The 23,111-nt window shown below is 42.1% G+C and overlaps 1 protein-coding gene and 1 long non-coding RNA gene across 2 annotated transcripts; one reads left to right on the top strand and one right to left on the bottom strand.

Moving 5' to 3' along the window:
• Positions 1–215: 215 nt before the first annotated feature.
• LOC117508486 lies at positions 216–22,999 on the bottom strand. The gene is made up of 4 exons (XR_004560105.1): positions 22,987–22,999; positions 18,919–18,923; positions 1,390–1,397; positions 216–304 (listed from the first exon to the last, which is right to left on the bottom strand). It is a non-coding gene; the product is annotated as an uncharacterized LOC117508486 (long non-coding RNA).
• Positions 12,128–17,343, top strand: LOC117508480 (extracellular calcium-sensing receptor-like). The gene is made up of 9 exons (XM_034168252.1): positions 12,128–12,342; positions 12,624–12,918; positions 13,081–13,167; positions 13,361–13,630; positions 13,910–14,116; positions 14,208–14,483; positions 15,906–16,133; positions 16,221–16,344; positions 16,433–17,343. Exons 1-9 carry the CDS (start codon positions 12,146–12,148, stop codon positions 17,341–17,343), a joined length of 2,595 nt encoding a protein of 864 aa, XP_034024143.1. The 5' UTR covers positions 12,128–12,145.
• Positions 23,000–23,111: the final 112 nt, after the last annotated feature.

The following is a 23,111-nucleotide window of genomic DNA, read 5'->3' as shown; positions in this document are numbered from 1 at the left end:
GTATATAAAATATTTGTTTTGTAGTGGAATAGTCATTTTCTGTCACAATTTGGATGTTGAAAACACCTCTAATCACTTCTGGAATCACAGAGGACATTTGCAGCCACACACACACACACACACACACACACACACACACACACACACACACACACACACACACACACACACACACACACACACACACACACAAGTACAGTGTGGTCTGTGGTTTGTCATCAAATCCATGTGGCCTTGGTGATTTTGATTGGTTAGCTCCTGAGTTTTCCACCAATGCTAAAATGGGAGTCGTGTTTCTTCCCACCTGTCTCTCCTGCAGCAGATGAGGAAATGAGTCTTTTTTGCTGCGAGTATCTGTAAATTGCGCAGCAAATATGAACATATTATCCAGGAAAAATCATAGCTTAAATTATTAATCATAATTCAAGTTATACTTGGCCTGTACACAAAAATTAAAAAGTAGTATACAGGTTGAAGTCCACACATTCAACATGCATTGAAACAAAGACTCAGAGTGGAGCGGATTGTGAGCAACATCTGCTTAATTAGGTCATGTGACTTTTGACGCGGAGATGCATCAGTCGACTCCAGAGTGATACACTCCTTTGAAAAGCCCTCATTGTGTCGACAGGGTCAGTCACCAAATCAACTACATTTCATTTACATTTTTAAGCATTTTAAGATTTTTTTTTTTTTTTGCACAGAAATGATTTATTATTTACTTTAGTGTTATATGTGCAGCAAATATACACTCATTTAGTATTAATCCAATTAAGTACATTACTTCTCTTTCCTAAAAGGCTGATCTCAAACTGAGAAAAGACTGGTGTTACACTTTTGACCTGTAACCATTCTGGTTCCAACTGGGGATGTCTCCTAAACACTCCCCGTCAGCTCAACATTCCAGCAGAATGATAATTCAGTTTTCCTTCAAAGGTGTCTCTGGACCCATCCCAGGGAGTGTAAGTTAATGAACATTTTAATTGCCACACATCCATACGAAAAGCTTTCCAGACCAGCCAGAATTGTTGGGAAAGTGTAGGAGCACGGACCCACAACAGGGGGCGCAAATGAACGGACAATGGATAAAGCCAAATACAACACTTTACTGTTGTGAAAATGCACAACAACAACAGATTACAATAGTGAATGAAGTCAAATACAAGATGTCATGTGGGCAGGCTCGAAGATAGGAGACATCGGTCTGAAGTCGAACCGGAACCACACAATTTCCTCCGCCACCGAACCCCGGGAATACTGGAGCCGCCAAGTCCCGAACTCCCAGGTGGCCACTGCCTCCGCGTGTCGGATCTGGTACTGCTGGCGAGGAGCAAACACAGTTAGAAGTGGGTGCGTGTGCACCCAGCAACACGTATGGTGGGAAACCACCTCCACCTCTCGTCGAAAAAAGGAACAGAATGAATACTGTCCAACTTACACAAGTAACAGATATTCCTGTCAACAAACACAGTCAGCTGAGAATATTACCTCCTTAGTAGAGCGATATCTCGGCAATGAGGTGGAGATGCCGTCTTGCTGATATACCTCTGTAGATCTGGTGATTGATGACAGCTGTCGTCGGTGATAAGTGACAGCTGTCACCCCGGCTGCTCCTGTGAGGCGGCAGCGCCCTCTGGTGCCTGGAGCCCGCACTCCAGGCTGGGCGCCCTCTGGTGGTGGTGGGCCAGCAGTACCTCCTCTTCAGCGGCCCACACAACAAGAATATCTCCACAAACATAACACGACCATAAACTCAGAAATAGAGATGAGTGAGTACACCACTATCTGTACCTGTATCTGTATCTGTTCAACCATCTAAATTATCTGTATCCATAGCTGTACCCGTAGTGGGCGGGGCCTAAATTGTATCTGGGTGTAGTTTAACCCGAAATGGGTGGGGCTTAAATCAGTACATTACAACCCCAGTTCCAATGAAGTTAGGATGTTGTGTAAAATGTAAATAAAAACTGAATACAATGATTTGCAAATCATCTTCAACCTATATTCAATTGAATACACCACAAAGACAAGATATTTAATGTTCAAACTGATAGACTTTATTGTTTTTGTGCAAATATTTGCTCATTTTGAAATGGATGCCTGCAACACATTTCAAAAATGTGTGCTCAAATGAATGCTCAAAGAACACCTAATTGGAAACAGGTGAGTGTCATGATTGGGTATAAAAAGAGTATCCTAAAAGGTTCAGCCACTCACAAGCAAAGACTGGCTGAACCACTAAGGATCACCACTTTGTGAACAACTGCATGAAAAAATAGCCCAACAGTTTAAGAACAATGTTTCTCAACGTTCAATTGCAAGGAGTTTAGGGAATCATCATCTACAGTCCATAATATAATCAGAAGACTCAGAGAATCTGGAGAACTTTCTACACACAAGTGGCAAGACCGAAAACCATCATTGAATGCCTGTGACATTTGATCTCTCAGGCAGCACTGCATTAAAAACCGACACCATTGTGTAAAGGATCTTACCCTGTGGGCTTAGGAACACTTCAGAAAACCATTGCCAGTTAACACAGTTTGTCGCTACATCTACAAGTGCAAGTTAAAACTCTACCATGCAAAGTGAAAGCCATACATCAACAACATCCAGAAATGCCACTGCCTTCTCTGGGCCCGAGCTCATTTGAAATGGAAAGACACAAAGTGGAAAAGTGTGCTGTGGTCTGATGAGTCCACATTTCAAATTGTTTTTGGAAATCGTGGACATTGTGTCCTCCGGACAAAAGAGGAAAACGACCATCCAGATTGTTACTAGCGTAAAGTTCAAAAGCCAGCATCTGTGATGGTATGGGGGTGTGTTAGTGCCCATGGCATGGACATTTTGCACATCTGTGATGGCACCATCAATGCTGAAAGGTACATCCAGGTTTTGGAGCAACACATGCTGCCATCCAAGCAAGGTCTTTTTCAGGGATGTCCCTGCTTATTTCAGCAAGACAATGCCAAGCCACATTCTGCACGTGTTATAACAGCGTGGCTTCGTAGTAAGAGTGTGGGTAGACTAGCCTGCCTGCATTCCAGACCTGTCACCCATTGAAAATGTGGGGCACATTATGAAGCACAAAATACAACAATGGAGACCCCGGACTGTTGAACAACTGAAGTCGTACATCAAGCAAGCATGGGAAAGAATTCCACCTACAAAGCTTCAACAGTTAGTGTCCTCAGTTCCCAAATGCTTAGTGAGTGTTGTTAGAAGGAAAGGTGATGTAACATCCGCAGGAGACTGAGGAAAAAAGGCTTTTTGGATAAGAGGAGAAGAGGCTCGCGGGCTGGTGTCCAGGTGAAGAGAAGGCGTGCAGCGGTGCGTTTGGGCGCCAGCACCGGTGGCCGAGGACGGGCTCGCTTCCTCTACCACATTCCTCTCTTTGATGTGTGCGATGGCACATCTGCATCGACACCTGTTCGGTTAGGTACGGGTGTTCTAGACTTTTCTCAGCGCTGGTATCCTGGTGGCGTAGTTCCATCGCTACTGTGCACTTCCGTGTTTACGCCTCCGCCTGCACGGATCAGCTGGAGTCCACGTGACCACTGTCTTCGTCCTATCCCATTGCGAGCCTCAGACAGCGCCTACGTGACGTCGTCCACCTTGCGCCTTGGTTTATTGAATGTGCATTCAATCGCCAATAAATCATTTTCCCTAAATGATCTTATATCAACGGAAATGTTGGACTTAATGTGCCTTTCGGAGACTTGGCAGAGAGAAGAGGAATTTCATCATTAAATGAGCTCTGCCCTGCTGGGTTCTGTGTCCTTGGGAAGCCCCGCCCCTGTCGCCGTGGTGGGGGGCTTGCCATCGTTTATAAAGAGAATTGTGTGTGTAAAGGGGTACAGTCACAGGATTTTCCCTCCTTTGAATCACAGTTGGTCAAGGTGGGTTTCTCAAACCCATTTTTCTGTGTGTTGGTTTACCGCCCCCCAGGCCCTGCTACTGCCTTTCTTAAGGATTTTAGTGACTTTTTATCCTCTATTATAACGTTGGAATCTGTTTTAATTCTTGGAGATTTTAACCTTCATGTTGATGACAAGTTATCTTGCTTGCTATGGAGCTTTTATCGTTGACTGAAGCTTTTAATTTTGTGCAACATGTTTCTGAGCCCACTCACCAAAAGGGTCACATTTTAGATTTAGTTTTTACACTTGGCCTAGACATTTTAAATATGTCTATAAAAGATGTCCACTTGAGCGACCATAGTCTCGTTTCGTTTGACCTGCATTCCAGCTCTGATCAGAAGCCCTTAGAAGTTAAGTCTCGGAGGCGTATCATCACTGCTGAAACTGCAGAAAGATTTTTTTCTATGTTTAATCCTTGTTTGTTCACTGATTTTCTTGATATGGACAATTTTATCCAATGTTTTAACCAACACTGTGATACTATTCTTGATCAGTTGGCTCTTGTCAAATACAATGTGTCTTTACAGAAAAATGAGTGCCCTTGGATTAATGAAGAGCTCTTAAGTCTTAAGAGACTGTGTCGAAGGACTGAACGCCTGTGGAAATCCTCTAAACTTGAGGTTCACAGGCTTCATCTCAGGGAGCTGGTTCTATCATATAACAAAATGGCTGAGAGTGCCCGTTCTGTCTACATACGTCAGCTGGTGTCTGTGAATAAGAAGAATCCCAGAGTGTTGATTGATACAATCAACTCTCTTGTATGTCCTGCTGCTTCAGTTACGCCTGTGTTTTCTGAGGCTGACAGCAATGCTTTTTTGAGTTTTTTCACTGACAAAATCAAGTTGATTAAGGATAAAATTCCACCCTCCCTGTGTGGTACTTCTATTGTTATTGAGCCTGCTCCCAGCATTTGGTCTTCATTTAGGGCTGTGACACTTGCTGATATTTCGGCATTGGTGAGCAAGATGAAACCTTTCTCTTGCTCATTGGACATCCTTCCCTACAGGCTCTTTATTAAAGTATTTGAGGTAATTGGTCCGTGCATTACTAGAATGGTAAATCTTTCTTTGTCCACTGGTGTGTTTCCCAGTGCTTTTAAGCATGCCATAGTGTTGTCTCTACTGAAAAAAAACAGGTTTAAATCAAATGGAGCTAAGTAGTTTTAGACCTATTTCTAAGCTCCCATTCCTGTCTAAGATCCTCGAGAGGGTGGTTTCAGACCAACTGACACTCTTCCTGGATCAGAATAACATTCATGACAGGTTTCAGTCCGGTTTTCGTAGACAACACTCTACGGAAACGGCTCTTTTGAAAGTGTCCAGCGACATTATGATGTCTGCTGATGCTGGGAAATCCACCGTGTTGGTTCTTTTGGATTTGTCCTCTGCCTTTGATACTGTTGACCACCAGGTCCTGCTGAATAGACTGAGGGATCATGTCGGACTGTCAGGGTCAGTTCTTCGGTGGTTTTTTTCATATCTGTCTGGGCGCAGCTGTAGCATTTTTGCTAACCAGATAAGGTCAGAGTCTGCGGACCTATTATGTGGAGTCCCTCAGGGTTCTGTATTGGGCCCCATTTTGTTTTTATTGTACTTGATCCCTTTAGGAAGGATCATTCAAAGATTTACTGATGTCTCTTACCAGTTATTTGCGGATGACATCCAGCTTTACTGCTCCTTTAAGCCATCTGAGATTGAGAGGCTTGATTCCCTCCTCCATTGCTTGGCGGAAATTAAACAATGGCTAACGAATAACTTTCTTCAGCTTAACGCAGACAAAACAGAGACATTGGTCATTGCCCCTGATGCCCATATTCCAGGTATTCAGCAGTACTTGGGAGACCTGGGCCAGTCTGCTAAATCATGTCTTCGAAACCTGGGTGTCATTTTTGACAAAGACATGTCATTGGTACAGCATTGTAGACAGCTGACGAGGAATTGCTTATTTCAATTAAGAAAAATCTCTAAGGTCAGGAAAATGGTGTCTCAAAATGATTTAGAGCTTATTATTCATGCTTTTGTGTCAACACGTTTAGACTATTGTAACAGTTTGTTTTCATGTCTAAACAAGAAGGAGTTGCGTCGACTGCAGTTGGTACAGAACTCTGCAGCAAGAATTCTGACACAAGCTAACAGAAGGACTCATATTTCCCCAATTTTAAAGGAACTTCATTGGCTGCCAGTGTCCTTCAGGATCAATTTTAAAATTTTGGTTTTAACTTTTAGAGCTCTACATGGCCAGGCGCCTCCCTATATCTGTGACCTCATCCAGCCTTATGCCCCTGCCAGGGCTTTGAGGTCTGTGGACCAAAATCTGTTGATGGTTCCTCGCACCCATTTTGCAACCAGAGGAGAGCGATCCTTCCAGGCTGTTGCTCCCAGGCTTTGGAATGGTCTCCCGCTCTCTCTGCGCTCACTGGACTCTGTCGATACTTTTAAAAGCCAACTTAAGACTTTCTTTTTTACTCAAGCGTTTGCTTAGCTTTTAGGCTGCTCTGTGATCCTATGTTATGTTTTATGTTTTTATGTCTCGGCCATTGTCTGATGTTTGTGTGGTGTACTCTGCTTTTATGTTGTGAAGCACCTTGTGGCTCTTGTCTGTGAAAGGTGCTATATAAATAAAATTACTTACTTACTTACTTACACAGTGGTAAGCATACCACTGTCCCAGCTTTTTTGAAACATGTTGCAGGCATCCATTTCAAAATGAGCAAATATTTGCACAAAACAATAAAGTTTATCAGTTTGAACATTAAATATCTTGTCTTTGTGGTGTATTCAGAACCTTGACAAAACCACAGCTTTTCCTTCAGGTTTTTACAGTGGGAAAAACACAACTACTTTGTGTTGCAAATAACATTATTTTATTGACCTATAAAAGTTATGTTTTTCTTGTGTGTATAATTAAGCAAAAAGACATTGTATATTTCCCAATTTAACCTGACATGTTTTCTTTTATAACTTGGTGTATGTTAAATGTGATTCTGGAATTATTAATACATTGTCACAGTGAATGGTTTTCTTTAAATCAGTTGTTTGTTTTAGAAGGTTTCTTAAAGTAATTATATTTGGTGTAGTTAATTTAATGTCTTTAAATGTCTTTAAACACCTCCCACTTCCCCTGTCCCTCTCAGTGAAATCACACACCAAATGGGTGGAGCTTAGTGATGTGAAGTCCACTTTTAAAGGCCAAGAACAAAGCCATTTGCTCGCTTGTCGTTCTCTTTCTTTTTCACTTTTACCCTTTCTCTTGCAAGTTCTTGCTTTTCCTTTCTGGCTAACAGACTCATTAGCTAAAAGCGACTGTCATTTCCCCCTGCTCTTTGTGTAACACTGCGCCTTACAAAGTACAAACTCAACATATTCCACACTTTTAAATTTATTCAAAGTCACAGTGAAAATATCAGGCCTGGGTCGTGAAGCCCTTCTCTAACAGACGAGATCTGCTCGTTCAGAACCCCGAACAATGGACACAAACACTTTTTATAAAACTCAACATTGGCATGACAGAGGCGGACCTTATTTTGTAAAATCCTTTCCTTATTGGTCCCCGTGGGCATTCGAGGGAGGTCCAACCCCCTGCCCAATACAGGACATGTATAATTTATAATGAAACCTAAATCTCTGTCGTAAATCATAAAAACTGGTTAAATCCAGTTCGACATGCACATTCCAACAGAGAACAAAGGAAAGTAAGAGTAAGAATAAGAGTGAAAACTAAGAATACAATCCTAAGTAACTACTTTAATACCAAAACAAATACAGAAAAAATAAAATAAAATAATTAAACACAGAAATATATCTAAGACTACCACATGGGCATCTTTGTTCATTACTTTTAACTTTTGATGGCAAAATCATTATCATCATCAAAGGACCAGCTAAGTGACCCATCAGATTTAGCAGGGCTTTGTTAAGTGGTACAAAGTGGCTTCATATATTTGTATGCTAATTTTCTTAATAGTAACAATTGGCAACCCAAAATTCATCACTCAATTCAAATCAGATTTATTCACTGATTTCCTTAAACTTCTTTCACTGCTTTAACTTTCACTGTCTCATGACAAACAAAATGTGGCCATAAAATAACTATTTAATCATTGTTCATATCCTCAAAATCCCAGTAACCTGTTCATTTCTTGTATATATGTAAATAAATGTATGTAAATAACCCTGAATTGGTTGTATTGTGTTCATGTTGAAACAGTGTTCGTCAGTACTATTGTAGAAGTTATGACTTTTAGTTCTTTGATTAATGTTTAAAGTAAAATTCCTAAGGCTTAAAACATAGGTGGTGCCCTGATAACTTTGAGGTAATTAAATATCATTCCAATTAAATATTGCTTTACTAATGACGTGGAACATACCTTGGTCTCCATAAAGAGGACCTTTCAATATGAAAGATGAATAAATCTTAATATTCAAATTCATTACATTTTTTTCCTCATATTTAATCCAAATAACTATTAAATCTTAAAATTGTTAATTATTTTGGTGCCCCCCTGGTGAGGCCCAGACCAATTTAGTTCAATTTTGAATCTTAATAAGTCTTCAATATTTAAACTTGCTACATCTTATGTCCATCTTCATCCATGTTTATTCCTATGAACTATACATTGTGTGTGTTTCAGATTCTGTCCTTGTTCAATTTTTCATTTATTTCTATTTATTGTTGGTGTTTAAGCATTAATTGATCCAACAGATCAGTGCTTACCAATCATTCAATCAATCACTTTTTTTTGGTGGTTCTTGTAAGAAACATCCTGAAGTTACCAACGCTACAGGCTATGCAGCAGTCTCCTCTGACAAAATTATTATGCTTTATTGAGCCTTTATGCTCTATCTTTACCTACCCTGTCAGCGCAGGCTGCAAAACTCATAGCCTTGACCGAGGCCTGTAGGTTAATGAATGTTAAAAGAGTGACTATATACACAGATAGTCAGTATGCATTTTCCACGGTTCATGTTTTCTGCAAAAATGCTTCAGTATTCGAACAAGCTCTTTGGGAGCGTTACAATGTCCACCAAAATGCTGATGGCATTTATGCCTGACCCTCAAACAAACTGGTCCTACCCCACAGCCTTTTCAGGTGGGCTGCTGTTTTGAGTCATGGGCTGTGCCATGTCTCAACGGGAGGGATGGTTGGACTGGTTAATAATTATTTTTTAACGTTCGGGTTTCAGGCATATGCAAAAAAATGACTGCAGAGCATGCTTAATTTGTGCAAAGCACAACCCACAGGGAAATGAAAGGCCAAAACGAGGGAAATTCCCAAAACCTCAATACCTGTTTCAAATAATTCACATGGATTTTATTGAACTGAAGCAATGTGAGGGAAAAAAAAAGATTGTTTAGTACTGACTGATGCATGTAGCAAATGGGTGGAGGTATTCCCCGTCAAACATGCAGATGCTCTGACAGTCGCTAAGATTCTTTGTAGAGGCATAATCCCAAGACATGGGATACCTGAAACATTGTACAGTGATAAGGGCACACATTTTGTAGATAAAATCATTCAGCATTTAACAGATCACTTGAGAATAAATGCAAAAACACACTGTGTTTACCACCCTCAAAGTGCAGGTTGAGTGGAAAGAACAAATGGCACAATTAAAAGTAGGATCAGAAAATGCATGGAAGAAACAGGAAAAAATTGGGTTTATTGTTTAGATTTGGTGAAGTTATATATGCACATAACACCCAGCTTAGAGACTGAACTTCTGCCATTTGAAATTCTGTATGGCAGGCCCGATAGGTTACCAGACTTACAGAAAATAGCGGGACCTGACAGTGAAGATGAGGGATTAGTTGATTATATGAGACGAGTGTTGTCCCACAAGAGTATTATACATGCTAACAAGATACCAGACTCTCCTGTTTCTGTGCAGGACACTGAGAATCCGATCCAGATTGGCGATTGGGTGCTGATAAAGACCATTAAGAGAAAGAACTGGTCATCTCTGAAGTCGGAGGGTCCATTCCAAGTGCTGCAGAGAGGTCATCTTGGGTGCATCTATCCCACTGCAAAAGACAAAGATATCTGAAAGATACTGAACTGGACAAGAAAAAGATGTGTAACAGTGTCGGCTGACGGCCTATGGTTCAGCAACGACTGGAAGTGCGTCTAACAACTAAGAGAGGGTGACCACAGTGTGATCAGAGAACAAAGATAAAGATAAAGTTGAACCAGATAAGACAGCCAAGATTATCTAGGGTCCTGAAGCAGACGAGAAACCAGCTAAAACTGAGGAGAATCCTATCAACACAAGCCGGGATAAGAAGCAGATGGACTACAAGCTTGAAATAGAGCACAGAAGCAGATGTGATACGACCAGGAAGAGAAGCAGACAAATCTGATTCTTTGAAGAACAGGAGACGAGGAAATCCTGTTCCATTCCCGTGCACCTGTGTTTAAAGAAACGCCAAGAACAGGACACAGGATAGAGCACTGCTGCTAGAGCAAGGTGCAAAGTGTGCACTCTGTTGATAATTGTGATGATTATTGCTATAATTGTGGCATTTACTGTGTGGTGGTATGAAAAAATATATGAACCATATGACAATTCAAACCAGAAGCAAGTGAAGCCGCGATCAAGTTTTGAGTGGATGTTTGATATGCCGCATAACCCATATCAGATGAACATGTGGTACAGATATGCTACGTTTTTGACTAACAAGGTAAATTTGAACAATTGTTATGTGTGTTCTTTGTCTGTTTCTGCAGCACACCCACACATAAGACCACTGCGGCTCCTAAATGTCAGCCTTTTGTTTGCACATGTGGTAGCATCAGTAATCGATACCATGGTACTTAATCAATCAGTTCACTGACATACAGGCTCTTATATAACCACCAAGGCACCAAAAAACATATAATTTAAAAAATTCCTGCCTACAGAAGGGTCACTTGATACGCCTGTGCACACTAATCTTTTCCTTGATCCCGGAGCTTGACTCACCTGTTATGCAAACAACCAGCCTTTGTTTTCTGGCCCAATTATCAATCTGGGAAAGATAGCTAAGCTGTTGTGTGAGGTCATTTTTGGGCCGTGTCCTCACCTGTCGGATGGAAGTCTTAATCATACCCAAGCTCCTTATGGGGGTAAATGTATAGATTACTTCCAAGCACCGGACCAGATGGGAACTTATGCTCATGTGAGGGAGGGGAGGTGGTGGTCTAGTGGTTAAGGTGTTGGGCTTGAGACCAGAAGAGCCTGGGTTCAAATCCCCACCTGACTGGAAAATCACTAAGGGCCCTTGGGCAGGGTCTTTAATCCCGGTGTGTAGTGAGCGCCTTGTACGGCAGCACCCTGACATCGGGGTGAATGTGAGGCATTATTGTAAAGGGCTTTGAGCATCTGATGCAGATGGAAAAGCGCTATATAAATGCAGTCCATTTACCATTTGCAGTCCATTTAGGAAGTGATTTCACATGATGTTAATCATCTCATTATTTTTTATTATTTTGTTGAATTGGAAGTCAGCTGACAGATAGGCATTCGTCAGAGGTTTCACAAAAGGCAGGAGATGTTACAATCTTACATCTATTAGATAGATAATGACTTCTGTCAACATGACAAAAGTCATGATGATGGTTTTGTGTTGTTGAGTTAAACAAGTCAACAGCCGTGCAGCACCAGAATCAGGGTTATGAACTTGAGCCCCGTGAGCCATATTTGGCCTCCCTGTAATTGTTTGCAATTGCTTCACATTTTCTCTTTTATTTATATGATGTAATATTGAGGATGGAAAATGACATAAAATGTATGATTATGAACAAAACACAAACAACTGAGAATAATCTTTAAAGTTTTATTAGGTGCTACATGTTTCGGGGAGCAACAGTTCTTGAATAGAAATATTAGTTATTACTCAATGTTGTCCATGCAAAAAAGAAAAATTTGCTCAAAAAATACTACAAACATTCATTTCAGGTTTGGATTTATCCTCAGGTTGCACAGCGACATGCCTTGTCTTTTTCAAAATACCTCAATTTTTTTTCTGCCTGACAGTCTGTGACATGACCTGGGTCAGATGTTCTCTCATTTTACATACTAAAAAAATCAAAAGCCCTGCCCCTGTGTGTATGACGTGCAACATTTAGCAATGATGCAAGTCAATAAAAGGGCATGGCACAGAAAGAACATTTTGTGGCTTATCTTAGACAAGGGGTAAACAAGAGTGCAGACACAATGGCATTTTTGTCTGTCAGTGTGCATTTATTCATGTATATTACATTTTGCAACTTTTGCTCTGCTGGATCTCCTTCTGCTTCCTCCTGTCAGTTACAGGGACAATTCCACCTGAATATGATGCACAAGTCTGGAGATGTGATTCTGGGTGGACTATTTGTATTTCATTTATTTTCAGTTGTTCCTGACCTTTCATTTAAGTCTGAACCCCAACAACCGAAGTGCTACAGGTGAGTGTGTCACAGCAAGGCACTACTCTATTAACAATATTTTAATAGCTCACAAATTATTCTTATTTTTTTTATCTGGAATCATATTCAACAAAGTTATACATTCCTTTTATATAAAATGAAAGTGTAACTGTGGTGTTATATAAACACTACAGTTTTTATTCTCACAGTGTGCAAGCTGAAATAGTGCAGAAAAAAATTTTCTGTTGCTTTTGTTGTTGATGAGAGATACATATGTCACAGGAAACTGGCGAACTAATGAATGATGTATTTTGTCTCAGTTTTAATGTTCTAGGATTCAGACAGGCTCAGACCATGGCTTTTACTATTGACGAGATTAACAAAAATTCCAACCTGCTTCCTAATGTGACTCTAGGATACAGTTTTTACGATCACTGTGTCAGTGTAGGAATTGCATTCCGTGCTGCCTTGTCTTTAGCCAGTGGTCAGGAGAAAGAGTTTCAATTCGATGAAACCTGTGTGGGACCCCCACCAGTGTTGGGAATTGTGGGTGATTCTTCCTCCACTAATTCTATTGCCATTTCATCTGTCTTAGGTTTGTACAGAGTGCCAATGGTAAGTTTTGTGCATCAGCATCGAATCATCATTTTGCTGTATTTTCTTTCAGTTTGACTTTCTTCTGGAAATATAGGAAGAAGCACATTTAAACACTGACATATAAGTAATCATTTCTGAATGTTTTCAGCTTTTGTAGGTTATAGACTTTTTCTTGTGCAGGTGAGTTACTTTTCAACATGTTCCTGCTTGAGTGACAGAAAAAAGTTTCCATCCTTCTTCAGGACTATCCCAAGTGATGCTTTCCAAGTAAATGTCAATCTGTCAGACAAAATATAAATGAGACCGTATGGCATGCTGATGATGTGAAACAAACCTCATTGTGAAAATAATGGATATATTTATCCAAAATAAAATGCACATACAGTGCATGCTTAGCAGATCTACTTTTGAAAGAACACTAAGGTCTGTACACTAATCTATAAATTATCTGTGTAATTAGGTGCGTGCTCTGATTAAGATTTTAAAACACTTTGGCTGGACCTGGGTTGGCCTGTTGGTCAGTGATGATGACTATGGACTCCATGCTGCCCGATCTTTCCAGTCTGACTTGGTTGAGTCTGGTGAAGGTTGTCTGGCTTACTTAGAAATTTTGCCTTTAAGCAAGAAGCCGACTGAGTTTAAGAGGATAGTGGAAGTAATGAAGAAATCGACAGCTCGTGTGGTGATTGGATTTGCACATGAGAGTCTAATTATTCAAATCATGGAAGAGGTTAGAATAATAATAATAATAATAATAATAAAAACTCAATTTGTGAAAGTCACTTCAAAATGTGAAAAATTCACTGTATGTGTTGTGAATTCTTTATTTTTCATAAATAACTCATTTGATTTATTAAGGACCTCTGAAAAAAATGATTTGACATAACTGTCATGTTGACATTGTTAAAAGGAAAACAGAAAATTACATGAACTTATTGTGTCAGCTGAGTGATCTTTTGAGAGTGACAGTTACACTGCCATATAATTTATCTTTTGTGACACTGTACAGGTGGTAAAACAGAATGTGACAGGTCTGCTGTGGATGGCGAGTGAAGCGTGGACATCATCTGCAGTGCTCCAGACTCCCAAACTCAGGGCATACTTGGGTGGAACACTGGGTATTGCCATCCAACAAGGATACATTCCAGGTCTAAAGGATTTTATGTTCAAAATCAATCCTGGCCAACAACACAACAACAGCTATGGGCATAATGTGGTGAGACATGTAACATACAGTGTAGTTTTAAATTGCAAGATGACTTTTTTAATTCTTCTGTATTTCTACCATCTGTTTTTAAACTTTTCAGGTAAAGCAGTTTTGGGAATTCACATTTCAGTGTAGGTTTGCCCCACTTCCAGCAGGTTGGTTGGAAGCTGGGGGAGCACTATGCACTGGACAGGAAGATCTAAAGAATGTGGAAAGAGAGATTTTGGATGTTTCAAATCTCAGGTCAGAGTACAATGTGTACAAGGCCGTGTACGCACTGGCATATGCCCTTGATGACATGCTGCAGTGTGTGCCAGGGAGAGGACCTTTCGGCGGGAATACCTGTGCCAGTTTAAACAGGCTAGAGCCGTGGCAGGTGTGATAGTTACATCATTATATTATATAAGTATGTATGTGTTAGATAATATCTGTGCTAATTCCTTATTTTATGTTAGTTATCAAGTATTTGCTTTGTTATCTGTTTGGAACTGTCTGGAACCTGGTTCTAACTGATTCAAGGGTTCAACATAAAAGTTAAGTTTCACTTCCATCACGCATGCGCAAGTTTCAGACAAAGGTATTGTGTCTGCCATGTTTGACGTCTTTTTGGGAAATGGAGTCCGTGTGTGGGCTCTGTTCCTGGGGACCCAGGCCTGGTTTTCAACATGACTTTCAATAAATTCAAACAGGGATACATTGATTTTGTTCTTTGTAAGGGGCAGTAGATTACAAAAAGAACCGGGAGGAATTACATATGCATTACAGACTACCACTCATTAAGTGTTTGCATTCCAAAAATACTTATATAAAATACTGCTAGTACTCATAAAATGTCATGTCTCAATGTCAGCAGACACAGCAATGGACTGTGTTTTAATCACAGACCATATACATACTGGACAAACCCTGCGTGATGTCACTCATAGGTTGTTTAATAGAGACCAAAAGAACCGGTATTGAGCCAAAATCTGGGTGTCACCATGCTGGTAGCATCGGCAGGGCTTATTCTGTCTACATCATGATGAGCCCATCAACGAATAAAGAGTTGGAGGGCAGGTGGTTCAGTGTATGATGAAAGAACCCTTAACACGCCTTGATATTCGAGTCCAAACCAGCTAACAGGCTAACCTCGGGTCAAGTGTTTATGAAGCCAAACTTTTGGGGACTGCGTTGTGGTTCTCATGATGGTTTGCTTGGGTTTGGGCATTAAGAGCTGCTTAACACAATTAGTATGCAGCATTAAATAAGATTAATATTTCACTCAGTCCAGGCATGACTTAGCTTAGATGATGCTTTCAGACATTTCAACACACAATGACCCATATTACTTGAGGTATTTGTCATAAAATGCTAAAAAAAAAAAAAAAAAAAGACACAGCTCACCACAACAGCTACCAGCTGCAGCAGCAGGAGGTATCTGAGCTACAGATGCTGTGAGAGTCGCTGGGCTCAGCAGCTGTCACTCAATCAAATCAAATCAAATCAACTTTATTTATAAAGCACTTTAAAAAAACAGCTGCAGCTGAAACAAAGTGCTGTACACACGGGGACATAAAAGGCAACAAACCACAAAGTACAAATAAAAAATAAAAAATAAAAAAATAAAACAAGTAAAAACAGTTAAAACAACCAAAACAGATCAAGAATCTCATTCTGGGTTAAAAGCCAGTACATAAAAGTGGGTTTTCACTCAAAATGAACAACTGAAGGTTCTCCCTTGATTTAATCTCAGAGGACAGACTGTCTTAACGCTGAGTTGTTTTTTTTTTTTTTCTGTCCCTTATTTTATTTTGTACAGCTTGCGCATTACTTGCAAAATGTCAATTTCACCACATCGTCTGGTGACCAGGTGCAGTTTGATGAGAATGGTGATTCCTTACCGATCTATGACATTGTTAACTGGCAGTGGCTCCCTGATGGAACAATAAAGATTGAAAATGTGGGTGTGATTCAGAAGTCAGCCTGGAAAGGTGAAGAGCTCATGCTTGAAGAACACAGAATCTACTGGAACTTGCAGTTTAAAGAGGTTGCATGTCTTTTATATATATATATAAACAGATAATAAACAGTAAGAAAATTGTGTTGAGAAAGAAAATGCGTTCTGTTTCTGTAGACACCCAAATCAGTGTGTGGTGAAAGCTGTCCACCTGGCACACGCATAGCGAGAAGGAAGGGTGAGCCTCTGTGCTGTTTTGACTGTGTGCCATGTTCTGATGGAAAGCTCAGCAATCAGACCGGTTGGTGTTAAAAAAAAAACCCCAACAACAACAAAAAACAAAAACTGTACCTTTTTGAAAATAAAATTCTAATACCTTTTCTCCTTAGACTCCATGGATTGCACCAGTTGTCCAGAGGACTTTTGGCCTAATCCCCAGCATGATCAGTGTGTTCCTAAAGGGACTGAGTTCCTGTCCTACCATGAGCCTCTGGGTATCTGCTTGACTGCTGCCACATTGCTGGGGACATTTATCTGTGCTGTTGTCCTCGGGATCTTCACATATTATCACAGTACACCAATAGTACGAGCCAACAATTCAGAACTGAGCTTCCTGCTCATAATTTCACTAAAGTTGTGTTTCCTGTGCTCACTGCTGTTCATTGGCCGGCCTCAGCTGTGGACATGTCAGCTGAGACATGCAGCCTTTGGGATCAGCTTTGTGCTTTGTGTCTCATGTATCCTGGTAAAAACCATGGTGGTTCTGTTTGTGTTTAAGTCCTCCAAACCAGGAGGTGGAGCCAAATTGAAATGGTTTGGTGCCAGACAACAGAGAAGGACGGTTCTGGCTTTGAGTTCTGTCCAGGCAGTAATCTGCACTGTTTGGCTTGTCTCTTCCTCTCCAGCTCCTCATAAAAACACTCAATATCACAATGACAAAATAGTTTATGAATGTGTTGTTGGCTCCACAGCTGGTTTTACAGTGTTATTGGGGTATATTGGCTTTCTGGCTGTCCTCAGCTTCCTGCTCGCATTCATGGCCAGGAATCTTCCTGACAGTTTTAATGAGGCGAAACTCATCACTTTCAGCATGCTGATATTCTGTGCTGTGTGGGTGGCATTTGTCCCCACTTATATCAGCTCCCCTGGTAAATATGCAGATGCAGTGGAAGTATTTGCCATCCTGGCCTCCAGTTTTGGCCTTTTGGTTGCACTGTTTGGACCCAAATGTTACATTATCCTCCTAAGACCTGAAAAAAACACAAAGAAGGCAATCATGAGCCGGGATATTGAGACTTAAAGCAGCATTTCATTTTTATTAGAACTGCTGTAGTTTTTCATGTATAGCTTCATTTCTATGAAACTACACAATAAAACTTAAAAACTAAAAACTTAAAACTTGAAAAAAAAAAACTTGATAAATGTATAACTACAATTAAAGTGCAGTTGAAAAGGCTTTGTACATCATGTACTCAATCCCAAATAATACACTAAACACTCTATAAACTGACAATTTGATGATTTTATAAGATTTTAAATTTCCCATGTAAATACCTGCAGTGAGGCGCATGTGACATCATTCCAGGTTTGCTTTACTAACTCCCAGTTGAATGCACAGACACGCCACCTCTGATATTGATAAGGCATAGTTCAGTGTGAAAATATGTGTGTGAAGTGTGTTGTGGCTGAGCACTCAGATGAGAGAGATGACAGGCAGAACGACAGCATTCCTCTCCAAGTGGCCCAAAATGAATGTGTGTGAATGCATCAAGATGACAGCTACAAAATGTACCCATATTTGGAGTATGCATTTCTCTGAAGACTGCTTCGTGAAAAGAGTCATGCTTTTGTCTGAAATGGAAATAAACATGACTGGAAAATGTGTCAAAGCCAGAAACACTGCCTACTCTTTCTCTAAAGCCAAAGAAAATACAGTGAACGATCAGAAAACTGTCCCAGAGGTAGAAAAGCCACGTGTAAGTCCTTTACAATTTCTGATACACACTTTTTTTTTCTTTAGTATGTGGGTTCTATTGAGAGAGAGCTAAAACAATGATTGAGGTCAGATCTAGACACACATTATAGACACACACGCACACCCTTCTGCCTTACCAACCTGGTTTCACCGCAAGTCGTGATTCATGAGCACAAAATATACATTAATCTATTGGTTTGTGATATTGTGACGAAAAGCACCTCATTTTCGTCAAGCCAGCAAGAATTCATTCTCACACATTCCATGATGGCTGCACAAAATTAAAAGTGAAGTGGGGGGTGGGGTGGTGGTTATGGTTAGGGTTGGGGGAAGGAGGAGGGGTAGGTTATGGCTAAGGTTAGGGTTGGGGGTAGGAGTAGGGTTAGTAATAGTGAGTTAAAAAAATGTCACGAAAATTTGACTCATTCTGTGATGGTAGCACAAAAAAAAAAAAAAGTGAGACTGGGCTGGCCTTACAGATGTGTGATGGACTGTGACCTCTCCACAAAGACAGAGGAATGTCAGAGGACTTAATAATTATTTCTGAATTACACATTGATAAAGATCAGGGTGACTGTCACACCTGCCGGACCCATGATGACCCCTCTGTACCAGGCTCAAGCTCTCAGTGCAGGGATGACCAATCTGTACTTTGTGGAAGTGGGGAGGGGGAGTGCATGGGGGTGTCTGGCATTATTTAATAGTCTAGCTTCAGATGGAAATAAGCTGTTCTTGTGTTCTGAGCTTTTAGCCGTGATAGACCTCAACCATCTGCCAGAGGGGAGGGTGACAAAAAAGTTTATATGCTGGGGGAGAGGGATTGGCCACAATCTTCCTTGCTCGCCTCAGGGCCCTGGAGGTGTACAGGTCCTGTAGGGATGACTGATTCCTGTCGATCACCTCCTCTGCTGCATGGTTGATCCGCTGCAGTGTGCTCCTGTCCTTAGCAGTGGCATTAGTATACCAGACGGTGATGGATGAGGAGATGATGGACTCAATGATGGCAATGTTTCTGTGAAGGCTCTCAGAGAAGAAAGAAGAAAGTAGAGAAGAAATTTCTTCTCTACAAGAGTCAAGACAGAAGTCAGACTACCAGAGCAAGAGTTTTAGCTGAGGAAGCTTCTGCAATTAGAAGGGAAACATCCTTGCGTCAAGCAACCCAGTCCAGTCGAAGATTCAAGCTTCTCAACTATTCATTGATGGCAGTGTAGAAGTTCATCATCATTGTTTTTTGGCAGGTTGAACTTCCTCAGCTGCTGCACAAAGTCCATCCTCTGTTGTGCTCTCTTGATGAGAGAGTTTGAAAGAGTTGTGGTATTTGGCATTGTTTGGAGTGTGTCGTGTAGAGTATTTAAACTGTGTGGTTAGTGTGTAGTGTTGTTTTTATTTGTTTTGTTTTGTGCGTTTAAAGAATGAGGTGTTTTATGAATGTGGAGCAGGCCAAGCATGCTGCAGCCTGTGTGGTCGCAGAGGCAAAAACTCGGGTCTGGGAGGAGTTCGGGGAGGCCATGGAGGAGGACTATCGGTCGGCCTCAAAGAAATTCTGACAAACTTTCCGATGCCTCCGAAGGTAGAAGCAGTTCCCCACCAACACTGTCTACAGTGCGGGTGGGGAGCTGTTGACCCTGACTGAGGATGTTTTGGGGCGGTGGAAGGAATACTTAGCGGATCTCCTCAATGCCATCATCACGTCTTCCGAAGAGGAAGCAGAGATGGGCGACTCAGAGGCGGACTCATCCATTACCCAGGTCCGGAGTACTTTAAGTCTCTGGATGTTGTGGGACTGTCTTGGTTGACACGTCTGTGCAACATCACGTGGCGGTCAGCGACAGTGCCTCTGGATTGGCAGATGAGGGTGGTGGTCCCTCTGTTTAAGAAGGGGGACCAGATCTTTGTTGGATGCCCCCGGACGCCTCGCTGGAGAGGTGTTCCAAGCACGTTCCATTGGGAGGAAGCCCCGGGGAAAACCCAGGACATGCTGGAGGGACTACATCTCGCAGCTGGCTTGGGAATGCCTTGGGGTTCCCCCGGAGGAGCTGGGCGAGGTGTGCGTGGATCGGGAGTCCAGGGCGGCTTTGCTTGAGCTGCTGCCCCTGCGACCCAACCTCGGATGAAGCGGAAAGAAAATGGATGCATGGATGGAGACAGTGAGCATAGTGCATCACCAGAATCTGAACCACACAGCGAGGATTCTGATGATGAAGTGGATTCTGGCAACAATGCCTCTGTTGTTCTCGACAAAATACCAGAGCAGGTAGATCCAACGTGCGCACGGAGTTCTGCTCAGAGGAGCGGACAGCGCTCTTCAGTTTCCGCTCGGACAAGAAGCAGAGACTGCTGACTCCTGAAACACAGAGCAAGATGCCGACACTGTTCCAGCAGTAAGCAGGTTCCCGCTAAGGAGAACACCAGGAGTCCAGGTTGATACACTTTCCAGCCAAAGGCAAAAAAGACCTTTTTCTATTGTTTTTGCAACTGACACAGTTAGATCAATTTGCACCAACACAAATAAAAATGCTCCAAAAAACAAGGTATTAGGGGAAAACTGCAACTGGACAGACATTGAATAAAATAAATGGAATAAAATGGAAGATCTATACATTTTTTTGGGGGGGGGGGGGGGGGGGGTGATATATATGTCATTGGTGTCACTACTAGGTCTCTAGGACTACTGGAAGCAAAATCATTTTGTGTGTGCCCCTTCCATCCAAAATAATGACAATAGACAGGTTTTCATAGATATTCTGGAACATCAACCTTAGTGATCCAGATGACGATGTAGAAATGACAGGAAAAAGGGAACACCAGGCCATGACAAACTGTTTAGAGTCAGGCCTCTTGGCTACACACTCAAGTTCACCATTTACACTGGCAAGACTGTGACCACAAGTGAGCATTGGCTGTCATACGATGTGGTCTTGAACCTGATCCAGCCATCCTTGCTTGGTACTGGGTACCACATTTGCATGGACCAATTTTTACACAAGTCCCAAACTGTTTATGGACCTGGCTTTGTAAGGCATGTTTTTTGGCTGTCAAAAAAATCTTCCACGAATGTCACGCACCACCATCATTTCGCCTCATGTCGTGAACTGAGTGTGTTGATCTGTCTTGATGAGTGGTGATCATTAACAGAGTGTGACAGCATTGATGTTGTGAACCCAGGGACGGCGCCCCTGGTGATGTTTGTCGGCTTTCCACAACAAATACAGCACAGCAACTCGCTCCGTGTGATCAAGGTCTGCCGTGTTGACTCAGTGGCGAGCAGAATGGAAGCACCTCCTATATGATGACGCAGGCGAAGTTTCGCAGTGAACGTTTCCGCCCAAGCAAAGCGACACAGCAGGCAATATTGGCATGTCCATCGCCAGGTGAGGGAAGCAAATTTGTGGCATCGCATGTGGTGTGAACGTGGCATAACAAAGTACCTGTCCTTTGGATGCTGAAGAAAGTGAATTGTGAGTCTCTGACCTGGGTAAGTGTGAAGCAGTATACTGAGACAACTAAAGCCTGGGTCCCACCAAATAATGAAGGATGAATAATGAGCCACGCAGCATGTTTTCTTTGCTATGAGAAGGTTTCTTCAACTATCGTGTGAGTTTTGTGGCTCTGAGTGGCTCTTAGAGGCTTAGTGGCTTCTGATGGATTGTTTGTTGCTGTGATGCCAGTCTGAACTTCACATGGTTGTATACGCTTCTTTTATTTCTGTTTAGCACTCTTCTGGTTATTAATTGTATCTACTCTGAACGTTATTTAACAACAGTCCTGTTGTGAATCGCTAGCAGTTAGCATCCGCTAGCGGTTAGCATTCGCTAACGGTTAGCTTTCGCTAGCTAGGTCGACCCCTCCCCTCTCCGTTGTTACTTTTATAGCTGTTTCTTTTCTACCCGTTTAATACTTGTGTTCGTTTTTCAGTTTAACTGCTGTGAATTTTAAGTAATTATTTTACTCCTGTGTAAAATCTTAGGAGCAGCTAGCATTTTCGCTAGCGGTTACCTTGCGTTAGCTATTTCGGACCCCCGTCATCATTTTTTCATTTCATTTTTTTACACTGCTGTTAGTTAATTAACTGTTTAGTGTATTTTATAGCTGCTGCTTTTTTACCTGTTTAATACTTCTGTTAGTTTTTCAGTGTAACTGCTGTGAATTTTAATTCATTTATTTGCGTCTGTGTGAGCCTTAGGAGTGGTTAACTTATCCATTATTGGTTAGCTCATGTTTGCTTGGCTACATTCTTGAATTTCTTAGTGCACAAAGTACACTACTAATTCTACTTTACACCCTCCGTAAATCCTGCGTGATGCTGGAAGATAGGGTGGCTCTCTTAGAGAGCCGTGTCCGTAAGTTAGAGCAGCTTCTTAGCGCAGTGGAGTTAGATGTTACGGGCACTCCAGATGAGGTTACTGTTGGGCCGGCTAGCGGGCCCATTAGCATCAGCTTACACACGCCGGCTGTGGAGGACAGCTTTCGGACTGTGGCTAGGCGGAGGAAGCCCCGTAGGGCTTGGTGCCTGGTTGTGGCACCCCGATCTCATGAGCCAGTGCGAACTGTGAATCAGTTCTCCCCCTTGGATTTGCCAGATGTGAATTCTCTGAGCCCACAAGAGAATGTGGAGCAGGCTCGCCAACGTTTTTTTGAAATGGAGGGAGACAATGAGGGTGCAGAGAGGACTGGGTGGCGGTCGAGGGCGAGTGTCCCGGCGGCCCGGTCCACGCTCACAGCCTCTGGCTGTCGGGATGTGGAATGTCACCACGCTGGGGGGGGGAAGCCAGAGCTTGTGAGGGATGTTCAGAGGTACCGACTAGAGGTAGTTGGGCTCACCTCCATGCACAGCTCGGGCTCTGGTACCCAACTCCTGGACAGGTGCTGGGCGCTCCACTTTTCTGGCATTGCCTGCGGGGAGAGGCGGCGGGCTGGGGTAGCATTGCTTATCACTCCCCAGGTTAGTTCCCATGTGTTGGAGTTCACGCCGGTGAACGAGAGGGTCGTGTCCCTACACCTTCGGGTCAGGGACAGGTCTCTCACTGTTGTCTCGGCCTACGAGCCAAGTGGCAGTGCAGAGTAGCTGACTTTCTTGGACTCTCTGGGAGGGG

The sequence above is a fragment of the Thalassophryne amazonica genome, chromosome 4 (genome assembly GCF_902500255.1).
Source record: "Thalassophryne amazonica chromosome 4, fThaAma1.1, whole genome shotgun sequence".
NCBI classification, from domain to species: domain Eukaryota; kingdom Metazoa; phylum Chordata; class Actinopteri; order Batrachoidiformes; family Batrachoididae; genus Thalassophryne; species Thalassophryne amazonica.
The sequence above is the reverse complement of the archived record's forward strand: the minus strand, read 5'-3'. Positions and strand labels throughout refer to the sequence as shown.